Source organism: Galleria mellonella, unplaced genomic scaffold (assembly GCF_026898425.1).
Source record: "Galleria mellonella isolate WM207_F2 unplaced genomic scaffold, CSIRO_AGI_GalMel_v1 utg139, whole genome shotgun sequence".
Taxonomy (NCBI): domain Eukaryota; kingdom Metazoa; phylum Arthropoda; class Insecta; order Lepidoptera; family Pyralidae; genus Galleria; species Galleria mellonella.
The window spans coordinates 4,294,942-4,310,592 of NW_026441995.1; the positions used below are offsets into that span (position 1 = coordinate 4,294,942).

At 34.7% G+C, this 15,651-nt stretch overlaps 1 protein-coding gene across 5 annotated transcripts; it reads left to right on the top strand.

Moving 5' to 3' along the window:
- The first annotated feature begins 151 nt into the window (after positions 1-151).
- LOC113510362 (keratin-associated protein 5-3-like) lies at positions 152-15,406 on the top strand. Of its 5 annotated transcripts, none has more exons than XM_052903445.1 (4): positions 152-373; positions 13,988-14,143; positions 14,634-14,767; positions 15,230-15,406. In XM_052903445.1, the coding sequence occupies exons 2-4, from the start codon at positions 14,087-14,089 to the stop codon at positions 15,333-15,335; spliced, it is 297 nt and encodes a 98-aa protein (XP_052759405.1). In that variant the 5' UTR covers positions 152-373; positions 13,988-14,086; the 3' UTR covers positions 15,336-15,406. The 5 variants fall into 5 exon arrangements, 4 of the variants coding, with proteins under 4 accessions (XP_052759405.1, XP_052759406.1, XP_026749614.1 ...); XM_052903446.1 differs by lacking the exon at positions 152-373 and adding an exon at positions 2,999-3,268; XR_008253876.1 differs by lacking the exon at positions 15,230-15,406 and having other exon boundaries at positions 154-373; positions 13,988-14,168.
- The last annotated feature ends 245 nt before the right edge of the window (positions 15,407-15,651 follow it).

Below are 15,651 nucleotides of genomic sequence, written 5' to 3' on the forward strand. Positions count from 1 at the left end.
ATCACATATCACCCCTTCACTGGTGTGTCGCCATACCGCTGGCGCGGTCGATGTTACCATTTCATTATCACTCATTAAAAAAAAACTTAGCAGTTAGGTATGGGTGCATATAACTGGCACAGGGAATAACATTTTTATTTATTCCAAGAACAGTGTTCAGTAACGCGCGACATTTCGCAGTATCATGTAACATTATGTATTTTTCTAGGAAAATATTTCATTCGCTATTAACAGATAAAAACCGCATGACACATGCCGGGGAAATCTCTGAAATTAGTAATTCTTCACGATAAGTTGTAATGATTGTTGTAATTTGTGAGAAAAAGTAACAGTGATTGGAAAGTACTTAGTGCGACCTACTTTGAGACTATAAGTAAGTACTTTTATATTATTTGTTATTTTTTGGGTTGTCCCCTTTTATGGACATAATAATTTTTATTTCGGACTTTTTTGGTCCATTAAATATTTATTAGTAACAATATTCTTAAAACTAATGTTAGTAAATTTATATATACAATACACACACACACACATATATATAATATATTAAATAATATACAGATAATCACCGCTGCACAATTCCATTGGAAATTGCGCAGCAGTGGTTAACGTACACACAGTCCAGCCTGCTTCATTCGATCACTGTATTAGATATTTATCCAACTCTAGTATAGTTTATATTATCTTTTTTTTTAATGCATGGTAATGTAATGTCATGCAGACTCACAAACCTCGGGGGAGATATGTAAGTACTGTCGGACAATGGTCACCCCGCCTGCGCTAACGGTATACACTAGCGGAGTACCAGTGAGGGATGATAGGTGAGAATCAAGCAGGTCAGTTAGTCCATCGTGATAAATACACCTGGAATTCAGCACGATGGTTTCCAGGGGAGACCACGTGGAGGTTGACCTGTCAGGACATATTGCTAGCAATAGGACTGGTAGACCACATCACTAAAAATCCCTTCCTCCCCAGTATTATCTGCGACAATACCATAGAGGTATTTAAGCTAAGAGATAGTATAATCTAACCTCAAACCGAATAGTCACATCTTTACAGGTTAAGGAAAGTAAGTACCTGTATCTGCAGTCCTTTTTATACACATATAGAGCTATTATGTAAAAAGAAGGTTCAAAAAACATGGATTATGATCGTAGAAAGAGAATGCCAAAGCACTATCCACTCTTAATCTCCTTAAAGTCGCATTTATCATAAATCGACTTCATTTTACATATAATTCATATTTTAAAAATTAAAATTCGAAATAGGATACAAATTACCTCTACATCATAGACTAAGCGTAGTACATTTACAGGTAGTACTACATTATATTTTATTTTTTTTATTTTCGAATTTTCAGATTTTTTGTTTTTAGATAGAAAAAAGCAATAAACTATTATATATATTTCTTTGACCTACATCGATGACGAAGTGCCTGTATTTAGTCATTACAAAGATTGAGGAAAGTAGCGGTTCTTTTTCTATAGATCATTTACATTTTATTTATTTTATTCATCTTAGTTATTCATTTTATAATCAGTGATTATTTACTCTGTAGTTGCAGTTTTCATAGATTCTTGTAGGTGGTATGTTTTCAACGATAAAGAAAATAACATGTTGTGACAGTCGTCACGTAATATTGCGATAGGTTTTTACAAAGTACCTATTTAGTATAATACATATTGCTCATCAGTAAGAACTCTTATTTGGAAAATTCTTTTAAAATAAAACTCAGGAGGATTTCTATTACGTACAAACTTAGCGGATATCATTAATTATGACCAGTCCCCAAGTTAATCTGAAATAAAAAAATATATATTTAAAACTTATTTCTGTACGCACTTGCATTAATAATTGAGACGTAACGTAGGTATTAATTTTTCTTGTTGAGGGATTGTTTCTGAAACATATCAATATTTCATGCACGAATCCAGGTCAAATTTCTTGATCTATTTAATGCTATATTTATAGGCAACTAATCCAAATAGACATGATTTATCTAGGTACGAATGTAACATATTCGTAGGTGCAGCGGTACAGCGGTAAATTGTAGGCAAGTAGTTACATTTTATTTCTCCGAATGTAATCTATACGAGTGCTTCGCAGAATCACAGTCACATGCTGGTCCAAATGGGTTTGAATGTTATTGGGTTTACTACAGTATAACTTTATGGAAAATGATTTATCTATCTTTTTTTTTTTGTTTTAATGGATGATAACGTAATGGTTACGCTATCTTCGCTTTCTGTATACACTAGCGGGGTAGAAGTGAGTTGTGATAGTTGAGGATGAAAGCAGGTCAGTTTTCCCATCGGGATGAATTTGCAAAGAATTAACGGTGATGGTTTCCAGGGGGAACCGCGTAAAGATCAACCTGATAAGGTATATTGTTAGCAATGGGACTGACAGTCCCTATTAAAAACAATTCCTCCCCCCTCCCCACCATTCATATTTACTTTTTTATGTATTAAATTTATTGTATAAATTTTGTAATAAGCAAACGTCTGTAGCCTCTAGTCTACTCAGATATTCTGTTTTTCTGTATATGTTCATGTAAGGATTATTTCTTAATGGGGTAGTCGGTGGCATGTTTATTGTAGCACAAACAAAATTGAGTAGCGTAAAGTAAACATAGGATTAAATTACATTGACTGCAAAAGAATTATTAAAATTCGGTCACAATCACCGAAGGTATAGCGTATCGTACAAAAACAACGGTATTCAGAACCATCCATAATTTCGAAATTGGTTGAAAACAATTATTTACACTTTAACAAAACAGAAATCTTGATAATCTAATAATACAGAACATGTTAAATGCATGTGCGATTCTCAGTAGGAGGGTACAGTGTAGGTATCCTACATTGGTACTACCTAGAATCCCTGGCATACCAATAACAAGCGGGTTCATCGAAATGGCCGTTCTTAGAAGCGTATACGAAATTGAAGTATAAAAAACTGGGAATAGCATAAACCATTGGCAGTGTGTTGAAATTTTTAAACGTTTATAATTTTCACTCGGCAACTTTGTTGTTGTTCCCTGAACAGTTTGCAATAAATCTGAGTATAATTTGCACGTTGTGGTATGGTGCGGGTGCAGCTGACTTTTTTTTGTTGTACGACTTTAAAAGGATTTTGAGTGAGATTTTTGGAGTTTTGAAATCGAAATTAATCTAATTATCATAAATTGATACTTTCTTATGATTATATATTTTTTTAATTTGCATGTTACGTTTCAGTAATTTTTATTCTATGGTTTTAGTAGGTAAGAGTCCAGAGATATGAGATAGTTTTTTTAATAGATGATAATGCAATTGTAACCACGCTTGCGCTATCGGTATGCATTGACGGGACACCAGTGAGAGATGATAGGTGAGGATGAAGCAGGTCAGTTAGCCCTTGTGACGAATTCATTTAAAAATCAATTTCGATGGTTTCCAGGGGTATTGCGAGGAAGTTGACCTAATAGGGTATATTACTAGCAGCGGGGTTGCTAATCCCCATTACTAACGATCCCTTTTCCTTCTTCTCTTTTGTTCTTCTCTGAGAGTTTTTTAATGGGTGATAATTGAATGGTAACCCCACCCGCGCTATCGGTATACACCGGCAGGGCACCAGTGAAGAATGATAGATGAGGATGAAGCAGGTCAGTTAGCCCATCGTGACGAATTCAACAAGAATTGTTCACGATGGTTTCCAGGGGGAACCACGTGGAGGTCGACCTAATAGGGCATATTGCTAGCAACGGGGTTGTCAAACTCCATTGTCTCTGAGAGTTAGACAATGCAAGTTTCTTTGTTTTAAATGGATATATATGGAATAATGTACTCACTTAACAATGTATGGCTATACAGGGGTACTAAAGTGAAGTACGAAATGATGAGGATATTTATTATGGGATTAAGTCAGTTGACTCATTATGATTTAGTATCCAGGTAAGCCCGCGTGGATATCGACCTGATAGTGTACTGCTAGCAATGAGAACTAATATCCCTATTATTATCAATCCCTTCCCGCATGCGAGAATCTCAATATCAATTTATATGAAAACATCTTGCACCCAGTCCTCTTCGAAATCAAATGTAATCATTCATACTTAATTCATAGGTTAGGCTAACTGACCCGACTTTACTCTCATGTTTTCGCTTTCCACTAATGCCTTGTCAATACCATTAGCATTAAGTATATGGCTATGTTAGTGGCAAAGGTAGTGCATTTTTCCATTTTCAGTTATAAAAAAAGGAATCTGCACTATTTAGTCTTATACTACGAAATAGATAATTCTCGTTTATTCAATTTTGAGTTTTAAAATACGCGATTTGTTTATAAGTATCCAGTACCAAACTAATGATGCCTACTTACTGTAATGTTGGTAAGTATAAATGATTTTCTTGGAAGCTAAATTAATAAAGTTCTCGAAATATGTAGGTAGGTTATAATTGTTTACTTTGAGATGATTCCTCTGTTCTTTTCTAAGAACAAGTGTTGTCTGTATTTGCAGAATTGTATGGAAACTGCAAATAGGCATCTACTATTTTAGTTATATTGAAAAGGATGAATAACAGAATGAATTCAAATTGTTCCTTTCAAAGAATGTTACAGATTATAAAGATTAACAATGGGTTCGATTCCGAAGAGTAATTTTTTAATTTAATATCACCGCGAGATGTATAAGTATTCTAAGGACCAATATGAACTAATTTTCTAATAGATATAATACAAAAATTAAAATAGGTTAATAGGTTTTTTGATGGATGATAATGGAGTGGTAACCTCGCCTGCGCTATCGGTATACGCTGACGGGGTACCAGTGAGGGACAATTGGTGAGGACGAAAAGGCAGGTCAGTTAGCTCATCGTGACGAATGCAACGATAAATAAGTCACGATGATTTCCAGGGGGAACCGCATGGAGGTCATTATTGATAGCGATGGGGACACCTTGTTCTTAGACATAATGGGACTTCATGCAGTATAATGCATGCATCTTCATGCATAACAGGACCATGCATGATAACACGGGGTGTGTTGTCATGCATGGTCCTGTTTGTTTTCTATTACAAATCGTAGTAAACTTTTCAGTAAAAATTTTTTCATTAACTGGCTAACATATCGCGTTAAAAAAATACAAATTGAGAAGCTTTTCCTTTTTAAAATAGATAAGAAAAATCAAGTGACATAATGAATAATTGTTATTGTAGATAAATTTTTTAACCACTTATGTAATATATAAATATATTACATATTAGAAATCGACGTAAGTTTACATGACAAATCTCGCGTGGGAGGAGTCTGAAGTATGCTCCTCTATTCTTAATAGTGATATATACTTTTCTGGAAAATACGATGTAACACTTATGTAACAATGATAAAAACACAGGTTAAGAAATTAAAAAAATCTAAATAATCTAATAGTTTCCATTTATAGATCAATATCCATATTTTTAATTTCACAATTTAGAGATGTACCAAAAAAATTTAACTCACACCCTAATGGGTGCGAATGATATGAGGAGAGAAAATGGCAACCACTGCATACCTATTTCCAACTATTTAATTAATACTACTACGAATTTACGATGCAAAACCTCATTTAGTATCATGTGGTATCAATACTCGTAATATGAAATCCTGGTTTGTGCAAAATATAATACGATAAAAATATACAATTTGATTTAAAAATAGAATATCGTTTCGAAAATCTTCTTTATACAGATTTAGTTCTTTTCCCTCATTCAAAAAACAAACTTCAAGCCTTCAACACGCCGCTATAATAAAAAAAAAAAGTGTCGAACGTACAATCTCACAAAGACAACAGTTGTATCGCGAGACTTTGTACGAAGCACCGAGGTCCGAAAATGCCTTGTTACCCCTGCTGCAGTCCGCGCTACGCCCCATACTGCGGGCCTCGCTACTCGTGTTGCAGTCCTTGTTCTCCATGCTACGGCTGCTGCTACCGTTGCCGTTAAATGCTTCTCGAAGCGGGGACTGTGGGACTACACGGCAAGTCATGTACAGCGTGACAGCGTCGGAAGCTTATGTGCGGAAGCAAGAGCATTGCTCCTCATGCGAGTTGGGCATCGAGCTGGTGTAGAGCGTAGAGCTCCGTCAAGCGCAATAAGCTGTACGGCCTTCCAGAGCTCGGATTGTCGTATACTGTTCCTGTTCTTAGTGGCCAGTTGGATGTCACTAGTCCGTGGGGCCCGGTATTTCGTCAGCAATTTGTCGCGGTCAAAACAAACATTTTTGTATGAATGTTTTAATAAAAAGCACGTTCAGGTCACAAATATTATTTTCCTGTCCCATTTCCTACAGCCCCTTCATAAGAAGCTTCCATTATCTAAGCTTCGTAGAGTTCAGGTTATTAGCATTGTCTTGTAAACACGTGGGCGGTGCAGTGTAACATGAATTGATTGTTTGTTGTTACACGTTTACAAGCTTTTTTTCTGAATGTGTTTGCTGTTGGCCATGAGTGGCCTTTACAGCTTTACCGAACGTGTATGCAGGAGCAAGTGCAGATGGCACTCTAAGCCCGCGAGAGGGGAGCGATAGAGGTGTCGACTCTTACTTATGGACTGCACGTTTACAAGATTTATAAACAGAGTGGACTGAGATCGGCACTATAGTGGGAATCGGGTCTTTACTGACACTCGCAACACTACTTTTCTTTTAATTATACATATTAAGTATTAAAATATTAACTCTGTCAAAGTAACAATAGGACTCCACTGGCACTTCTATAGGTAGATCCAAATCCACCGGCATATATTGAATCTTAATTTATTATTCACTTAATATCGCAATAGGATGTTATCATTATCAAGGAAACCTAGCTCGATATTCAACATTTTAAACTTTCTACTGGGTATGGATTTATGAGTCAGTCAAGTAGAACAAGTCTGGTATATACCTCATTACTATAGAGATAATATACTGTAATATCGACATCATAGACCATTACAGTATATCCTGTGCTGCCCATAGTGCTGTCCATGTATTATCCCATCAAGGGCGCCCGTCAGGATTGTCTCGCATTCCCATGTTGCATAATCATTTATTTTTAGATGTACTATCTGGAAAATTCTTCTTATAAACCTAAATTTTGTCGAATTCGTCATGGAACTTTTGTTCCGCCAGGGTATACCATTCCATTTTCAAATCGTAAAAATTACGCTTGGATTTTTGGCGGGATGTTTAGAAGTGGTATGACATATTTTTATAAATGGAATGTCGCAATATCGGCCGCTACCTACCGACCTAGGTTAACTATTTTATAGTTGGGGTTTTTACTCTGTAAAATTCACCTATTTTACTTAGGAACGCCTGAACATGTTATATATGCAATAATCAGAATTGTCACAGTTGTTGCATCTGGTTCTACCTTCTACCTAGTTAATTGCAACAAGATCTATACTAAGCATAATGTACATACTAAATTTTACTGCAAGAGTGTGAAAAAGTATTTTACCTAAAATACCAAGAAACTTTACCTATAATAGGTAAACTATGAAGTTTTGTATTAACAGATTTTATTTTATTAAATTATTGTATTAACAGATTTTATTTTATTAAATAAACAATATTATTATATTTTATAAATGTTTTTATGCTTCTGAATATGACAAAAAGAATAAAAAATATATATGTATTCTGTGGAATATTGAATAAAAAACTTAAACACTTTATAAAATTAGGTTATTTTATTATAAATAAATATCCCCAACAACATATTTTACTTTTTGTATAATTTAAGTCTATTTGGAATATAGTGGAGTATATTTGATAGCTATCTATCACTAATTCTGTAGGCCAAATAGCCACTAATGGATTAGATTTTCCGTACATCGAAACTACAGCTATTACATTTTGGAATTAATCAATCGAAACCTGTTCGATTACTAGGAAATCGTTGTAAAATCGTAGGCAGTAAAACCAGTTCGATAATGTATTAATTCTTCATTTATTTCCCTTTGCAAAACAATGTATTGACAAAATAAAAATAAACATACAAATATTTAATAAGACAACGGGCAACATGGTCCTGGGGAATGGCACGCTGGTCCACAGCCTCCTATCGTCGATTGACAACTTTGAAATGAGTACAGGCAGTAACCTCCTCCTTGGGGCCCTCCCACAAACCCTCCATAGTAGACTGGCATAATTTCGTTTGATTGTTTTATAGGAATTTTATTTGTAGGCACAGGAATTTTCAGAGAATTTTGATATAAAGCGAACCTTTTGTCAACAAATTTAAAGTGATTCCACATTTTTTTTTAATATATATGTAGAATCATTTGCAATTTAAATTGGAAATGACCAGTATATTAAGAATAAAATCGTATCATATTTTTTGTTTCTTACAAAATAATTATTTGGTAATTTATAATTGCTTCTTTATTAATCTACTCAGTACATAGCTTTACTAAGCATTATTTTAATATTTATGGTTTAACATGCGCTTCTATTAATTAAAACTGTATATCACTATACGTAATTGACACTGGCAGGTATAAAAGTAATTAGTTTTTCTATTTTCAATTAAAAAAAAAAAAGAATAAAAAAATTATCATATTTCTGTTAAAATCAGGACCACTTCGAACGAAAAATATTTGACATCTATGCAACCAATTAAAGGAAATTAAAAATTTTACTTATTATTAATATATATTTTTAAACAACTAAGTCATTTATGATAACTATCGATATTGATATTTTGAGAACTAATATTATCATATGTATTTTGGACAGAGCCACATTATTGTACTTAAGTTGCGCAATACTACATGTATTTATTTTAATGTGTTTATCCTTTAAGATGGTTCCATAGATTTTTTTTCAGGTCCGTTTATGTAAGGATAGTGCCGACTCCTAAATATCGTATCAATTACTTAATCCCTTTGTCAATATTCAATCTCAGTACAAGAGAAAGGAAAAATATTTTTCCATAAACACTAAATTTATTACATATTAAAAATACATCGAAACAAACAATCGAAATGCCGTATCAGTATGGTTGCTATCGTGACTTCAATATTGGGACTTTCGCCCGTTGCCCACGCGGGTGCAACAGACCCATGTGTTCGTGCTGTCCGCCCTGTGTGCAGGGATGCTGCTGTTCCCCCATAGGACCTTGCTATAACTGTCATTGAAGATATTGTAATAAATCCTGTGTTGAGAGTAATAATGTTTTTTAATAGTATACTATAGTATTACAACCTCATAATCATCAATCCGCTAACGCATTCTGTTGTGCTATTGCCGATTTCTTTCTATAAAGGAAAACATTAGTTAACTCAATTAATTCCATGCTGCTCACCCGTTTTTTTTAATGGATGAAAATGGAATGGTTACTCCACCTGCGCTATCGGTATACGCTGGCGGGGCACCAGTGATGGATGATTAGTGAGGATGAAGGCAGATCAGTCGGTCCATCGTGAAGAATTAACCACGATGGTTTCCAGGAGGAACCGCGTGGAGGTTGACCTGATAGGGTGTATTGCTAGCAATGAGGCCATTCCAAACCATTTTTAACAATCCCTTTTCCCACGGTCTGGCGGTTTGATATAGAGACACTTTACGAATATTTCTGTAGAAAATTTAATAATGGGCTCTAACAGCCCCACCTATTTACCCTACCAGATCAAACATCATGTAGTTACCACTGGAAGCTAGATTAATTCTTATGGGATTTGTAATTATGAGCTTTCATCCTCATCTATTTTTTTAAGCAACTTAGAATGGCAAACAAGCCGACGGCTTGATGGAAAGTGGTAACCGTCGCCTATAGACATGGACAGTACCATGGACATAACATACTGTAGAGTATACTGTTTCATTCATGACACCCTTTATGTGTTAACATTCCTGAGGAGTAAGGTGTTATTTCTCTGTATCCTGTAAATTCACTGCCATATCTCACCCTTTAAATAGAAACACAGTCATGCAAATACAACTGGTTCACGATAAAAGGTCTCCCTGTCGATACGAATAAAAATCTGATACGATAAAAAGTCTGGTACGATAAAAAGTCTGGTAATTTATTATTTACTGGTGTTTTACCAGAGCGTATACTGATAGTGCATATAGGTTATTTTATTGTTACCCATTAAAAAATTGTCTCATGAAGACATGAATACCACGTCACTACATAAATATAGTGTCTCGAATTTAATTCATCTTTGGAACAGTTTAAGAAATGAACTTTTCTAAATTCAAATTTTCTGGGTTGTGATAGCTGATGGAAAGTAACGGTAACCTGATGGAAAGTAATAACCGTCGTCTATAGACATGAATAGTACTATAGAACTTGTAGAATATTCAGCAGAGACTTCCTTGAAGATCCATGGTGCTGTTCACGTCTATAGGCAACGGGTAAGTACCATTTTCCATCAACTGAGCTATCAGCTTGTTTGTCATTCTAAATGTCATAAAAAATAAATATATACCTACCGTGTCACAACTATGTTTCTGTTTAAAGGGTGAAATAGCTGTATCTATGTGGACAACTTTGTACAAAGGTTCCTACTGTCTGTATATATGTGTATGTATGGTCAGTAAACAGTCACCTGTCGCTCGGGCACCTGTTTTGCAGCAGCGATGCGTTTTGATAGAGTCGTTTGCCATTTGTCTAAGGGCCATGTGATTATGCGGCAAATATTATCATTCATAGTAATAAGTAAAGTTATGGCAATTGGCACCCTTTATTACATACGCACTATGGACCAATCATATAATAAAAGAAACATGGCTACGGACTAATAAGCTATTTTTTGTGCAGCTCTAGTCGTCACGAGACTAATTGGAACTATATATTCTTTATTATACTTGTAAATTACAAAGATAACGCAGTTATAAATATCGCAGGAGTGAGCTTATCTCTAAAAGAGATCTCTTCATTAATTTTTTACCTTTAAAACTGAAATTTTACCAGAAGAAAACATTTTACAAAAGTCGTCTGTTTGATTACCTCTGTCTGTCTTGGCCCGTGAAACAGCCGTGCTTTCACGTCTATTTCGGTTTAAATGATTGGATATAGAAATGAATTATTAATTTATTTATTATAATGCATTTATGTAGGGGGGAAGGGATCGTTAGCAATGGAGTTTAACAGCCCCATTGCTAGCAATATGCCCATATTGCTAGCAATGGTATCAGGTCTACCTCCGCGTGGTTCCCCCTGGAAACCATCGTGAACAATTCTCGTTGAATTCGTCACGATGGGCTAACTGACCTGTTTCATCCTCACCTGTCATCCTTCACTGGTGCCCCGCTTGTGTATACTGATAGCGCGGGTGGGGTCACTATTTCATTATCACCTATAATAAAATGCATTTATGTACATAATATAGAGTTGTTGCAATGTTCTTATGAAGAATAAGTACATGAACCCTGTTTGGGTGTAGCAAAATTTAATAAATAGGTAGCTAATATACAAGCATTAATGACAATTTAGATGTTAGGTTATATTTAGTTACTTATATAAATATTTGCTCTATATTATATTGTTTTTAAATAGATTTGTCATGATTATTTTGATTTATATTGAATAAATAAACAATAATTAAAAATATCATTTTAATCATATAAAAATCAATTGATATTATATATAATATGACGTATATTACAGAATAACATAAAATTGATTCCTAGGAATGGCAATGCAGGAAGGGTAACTACCGTGAGCATCACAGTGTATTCCATGGTGCTGTTTGTTTATAAGCGATGGCTACCACTCTCCATTAAGTAGACCGTCAGCGTGTTTGCCGTTCTAAATGTCATTATAAAAAAATGAATATAGAATTATAACACACATTGAAAACAGTGTGTTTATTATTTCATGATAAATCGTCATAAAAAATATTCAGGGCTCGTGAACGCACCTTGCGAAGAATTCTAGATAGGCCTAAAAATAATGTTCTACTTTCCTAGAAATAATTTCGTATTGACGTGCGTGACCATTGAATGGAGGGGAAAATTACTGTCACGCTAAATTGAAAATGGATTCGGCCAAAAATAAACAACCATTTTCTATAGGGTTCGTTTCACAGAAGGCACGCCTCACCCCTCTTCCAATACGGTTCTATGAATATGTTAACCATCACAATTAAAATATTTTACGTGGAATTCTAGTAACGAATTGGGGTTAAATTTAGTTGTATATTTTTATAGTTATAGGCCTTTAATAGAACTAATCGTGTCTATTGGTTCCTTGAATTTTGTCTGGTCTATAATTGGTAGGTACTTGACAAACAGAAATAGGAATAAATGATTGTCTAGTGGGAAGTAATAGGAATTCTGCAGATGCTTTTCTATCGTAGGGTGAAATCAAAAATATTTGCATACCATATTTTTTAAAGAGTGTTCTACTGGGAAAACTATTTATCAGCCGTTAACTGTACATTGTTGAACATAGGCTTACCTCATAAGGGGGGGGGGGGGGATGTTGCCAGTAGTTGCTACGTTGTAGGAATGTTGGCAACCGTAGTTAGGCTTTGATGATGTTTTAAGAGGAACGCTACTGTCCATCTCTCGGCCATTAAGTTCCCTTAGTCGCTCTTACAACAGACACGGGAAAGAAAGGGGTGGCCCATTCTATGCCGGGACTACACAGTAAACCTGAAAAACGGTTCGGTATTTTTCCAGACGAAACTTTGTGGGTGAATTATGAAAAACTTGCTTTTATCACAGACATTGTTCGCGTGATTGGGATATGTTTACTGACTGGGTAAAAAAGCAGTCGATCTCTTTTTGCATCCGAGATAATACATGTATAATATTTTATTTCATAACGATTTATTAAGTCATTGATGCGCCATGAAGTAACAAATACACTTTCAAATTTATAATATTAATAAGAAGCACTGATTCGCTGCGATTAACTAAGTTTTTTATTTGAAATAAAATACGGCCCATTTACTACATAAAAATGTGAGCTTTCTATAGGAGAAAGAGTTTTCAAAATCAGTTAAGTAATTATTGATTTTTTTTTATATCACTGAGTTTATTCAATACTAACAAAAAATAAAAAAAAAATTTAGTTTATTTTTTTTATAGAAAAAAAAAACAAAATTCACTAGAACTCAATATCCTTTTTCTGTATATATCCAGTAATGATTTTAGCTTGAAAACATGTTAACAGGAAAACCCCTTCCTGATTTTCGATTTACCATCCACCTGTTTAATGTGTTATTCTGAATAACAAGAACTTATAAACTCGTGGAAATATTTCAGTTTTAATTGTCGTCTATAAAATCATGTGGAACATGCAAAATACATTACGTATCAGTCACAAATAGATGAAAGAGACAATGCCTAGTATCGTGGGTACATCGCTCGGCACTTCCGGCCGCCATGTTATCTGATGGCGACGCTTCACAAAATGAGCGCACTTCCGGTTCGCACACCTTGCTTTCATGTGAAATTTATTTTTGCGATATGCTTTTTACGATATATCGTGAAAATATTTTAAGTGAATATCACTTGTTCAATATTTATTCTGTTTACAAAACTAAATCGGATGTGTACTATCACACAATATAGTGAATTTGTCTGTTTGTTAGTATAACAGAGGAAATATTTTGAAGTCTAGATGGATCTAGGGTATGATAGCAAATGGTAAATAAGCTGATGGTCTACTTGATGAAAAGTTATAACCATCGCCTATAGACGTGAGCAGTACCATAGACATAACAGAGCATACTGTGTCACCCATGATACCCGTTATGTGTTGCCATTCTTGAAAACTACGGTGTTATGTCTATGCAGAAGCACCTAGTAACTTCATTGCCATATCCTTTTTAAACTAAAACACAGCCGCGCAAACGCAGCTGCTTTATGGCAGAAACATGAATGGGACAGAGGTACCCAAGCAGACGACTTTTGTACAAAGTCTGGTATATACTGGAAATCTGCGAGGTAGTTACTTAATTATAAATAAAAATAAAATTATACTAACATTTTTTTATTTAGTAATGGCAACATTTCAAGGGCAACATCCAGGGCCGTAACGCCAACTGTAGGTGCCAAAGGGGCGGCCACAGGGACCTGTACACACACCACCGCAGGGCCCGCAGAAAGGCGCCGGGTATGACAAGCCAGCTACTTGACCGCAGCATGGGACCCCACAACTGGAACACGGACAAGGCATCTTGGTTAATCAATTCTTAAGGTTATCACTTATTAATTTATCGAATGTAACGGTCGATGTATATTAGACAATTATTTTTTTGCAGATACTTTTAGTCTGATGCGTGTTTGAATGAATTTAGATTTGACATGACATAATTATATTTCTTTTTTTTTTTAGATGTGTGAGCCTATAGTTTTAATTGCGTAGTGTAAACTCTATGCTTGTTTAGGTAGTGTAGGCAACTTCGTGATTTTAAAAAAAGAATAAATCTAACTGTAAATTTCTGACAGAAAATTTGTAGTAGAGAAAATCAATTAAATTATTAGTAAAATTATCAAGTTCCTATTATTATAAAAATACAATTGGATTATTTAATTACTTATTAGAAATAAGACAAAATATTGATAGTTTAAAAATATAAATGAATTTATTTATAAATATTCTAAATACGAGATAAATTGATTTAACAAAATGCCAGTTCGTAACTGTTGTCTTGGTTGCCAGGGCCGGATGTGTGGGCCGTGCGGTCCCATCGCCCATCGTCTCGAGTCTTGTGGAAATTGCGTAGGGCCCTGCTGCGGACACGCCGCCGGTGTCAGGTGTTCTCCGGCTTGTGGGGAATACGGATTTTTACATGGGTCAGTATACAGGTCTTAATTTTAGATTACGAAATGTGCAATTGGGAATTTTACATTCGTTATCCAGATGGAGAATTTTTTTCTTTTACTTTATTTTGACTAATTAGATATAAAATTAATATGATTTTAAGATCCTATTCTACAAAACTGTTATTTTTATTCACTGTTTGCCTCGTTGTTATCATAGATTGGTATGTAGACAAAAATTTACGACGTTTTCTACAAGCAAACAAACATACACTTTACAATAAGTTTTTGATTTGATGTGCACAGAACCAACGAGGAATATAACTGTAATTAAAAAAATCCTGTAATTCCATATAGGATCAATGTGTATTTGTAATACGCTTAAAAATGAAGATACTCTTTACTCTTTTTTCTTTTAATGTATATTAAAAGGAAAAATATATTATGTACTACATATATATAATTTTGTACTACTTTGTGTAATGTTTCCATCAGCCAACGTGGAGGTGTGGCCGGCTCGTACTTCAGCTGCGGCCACGGTTGCATCGGAGGCTGCATCGGTGGCGTCTGTGGTAGCTGCTGCGGACCATCCTGTAGCTGAAGTTCTTGTTCTTACCAGTTATGTGTTCCTAGTGCCGTTTGGATAAATATAAATGTTCTTTTCCATTAAAATAGTCTTTTAATACTGATATAGTAATTAGTAGATGTGACGAACTAAACATAAATGTTTGGATTTCTGTACCAACGATATTTTGTATAATTTTTTATTTTGCTAATTTCTGCTATCCTAGTACTTATTTAGTACATTTGCTTATATATCGAATCGACTGTGGGTCAAGTCAGAGGATATTTTTGTTTAGTAAGTACTGTTTATATTTCGAGCCGACCCGACAGTTCTCTTATAAATAGGAACCAAG

Bases quoted from the DNA above. Each gene is read 5' to 3' on its own strand.
- LOC113510362 (XM_052903445.1), top strand. From the start codon at position 14,087: ATGACAAGCCAGCTACTTGACCGCAGCATGGGACCCCACAACTGGAAC. The intron at 14,144-14,633 runs GCATCTTGGTTA...CTTGGTTGCCAG, and splicing joins ACAACTGGAACACGGACAAG to GGCCGGATGTGTGGGCCGTG. The intron at 14,768-15,229 runs GTCAGTATACAG...TGTTTCCATCAG, and splicing joins GAATACGGATTTTTACATGG to CCAACGTGGAGGTGTGGCCG.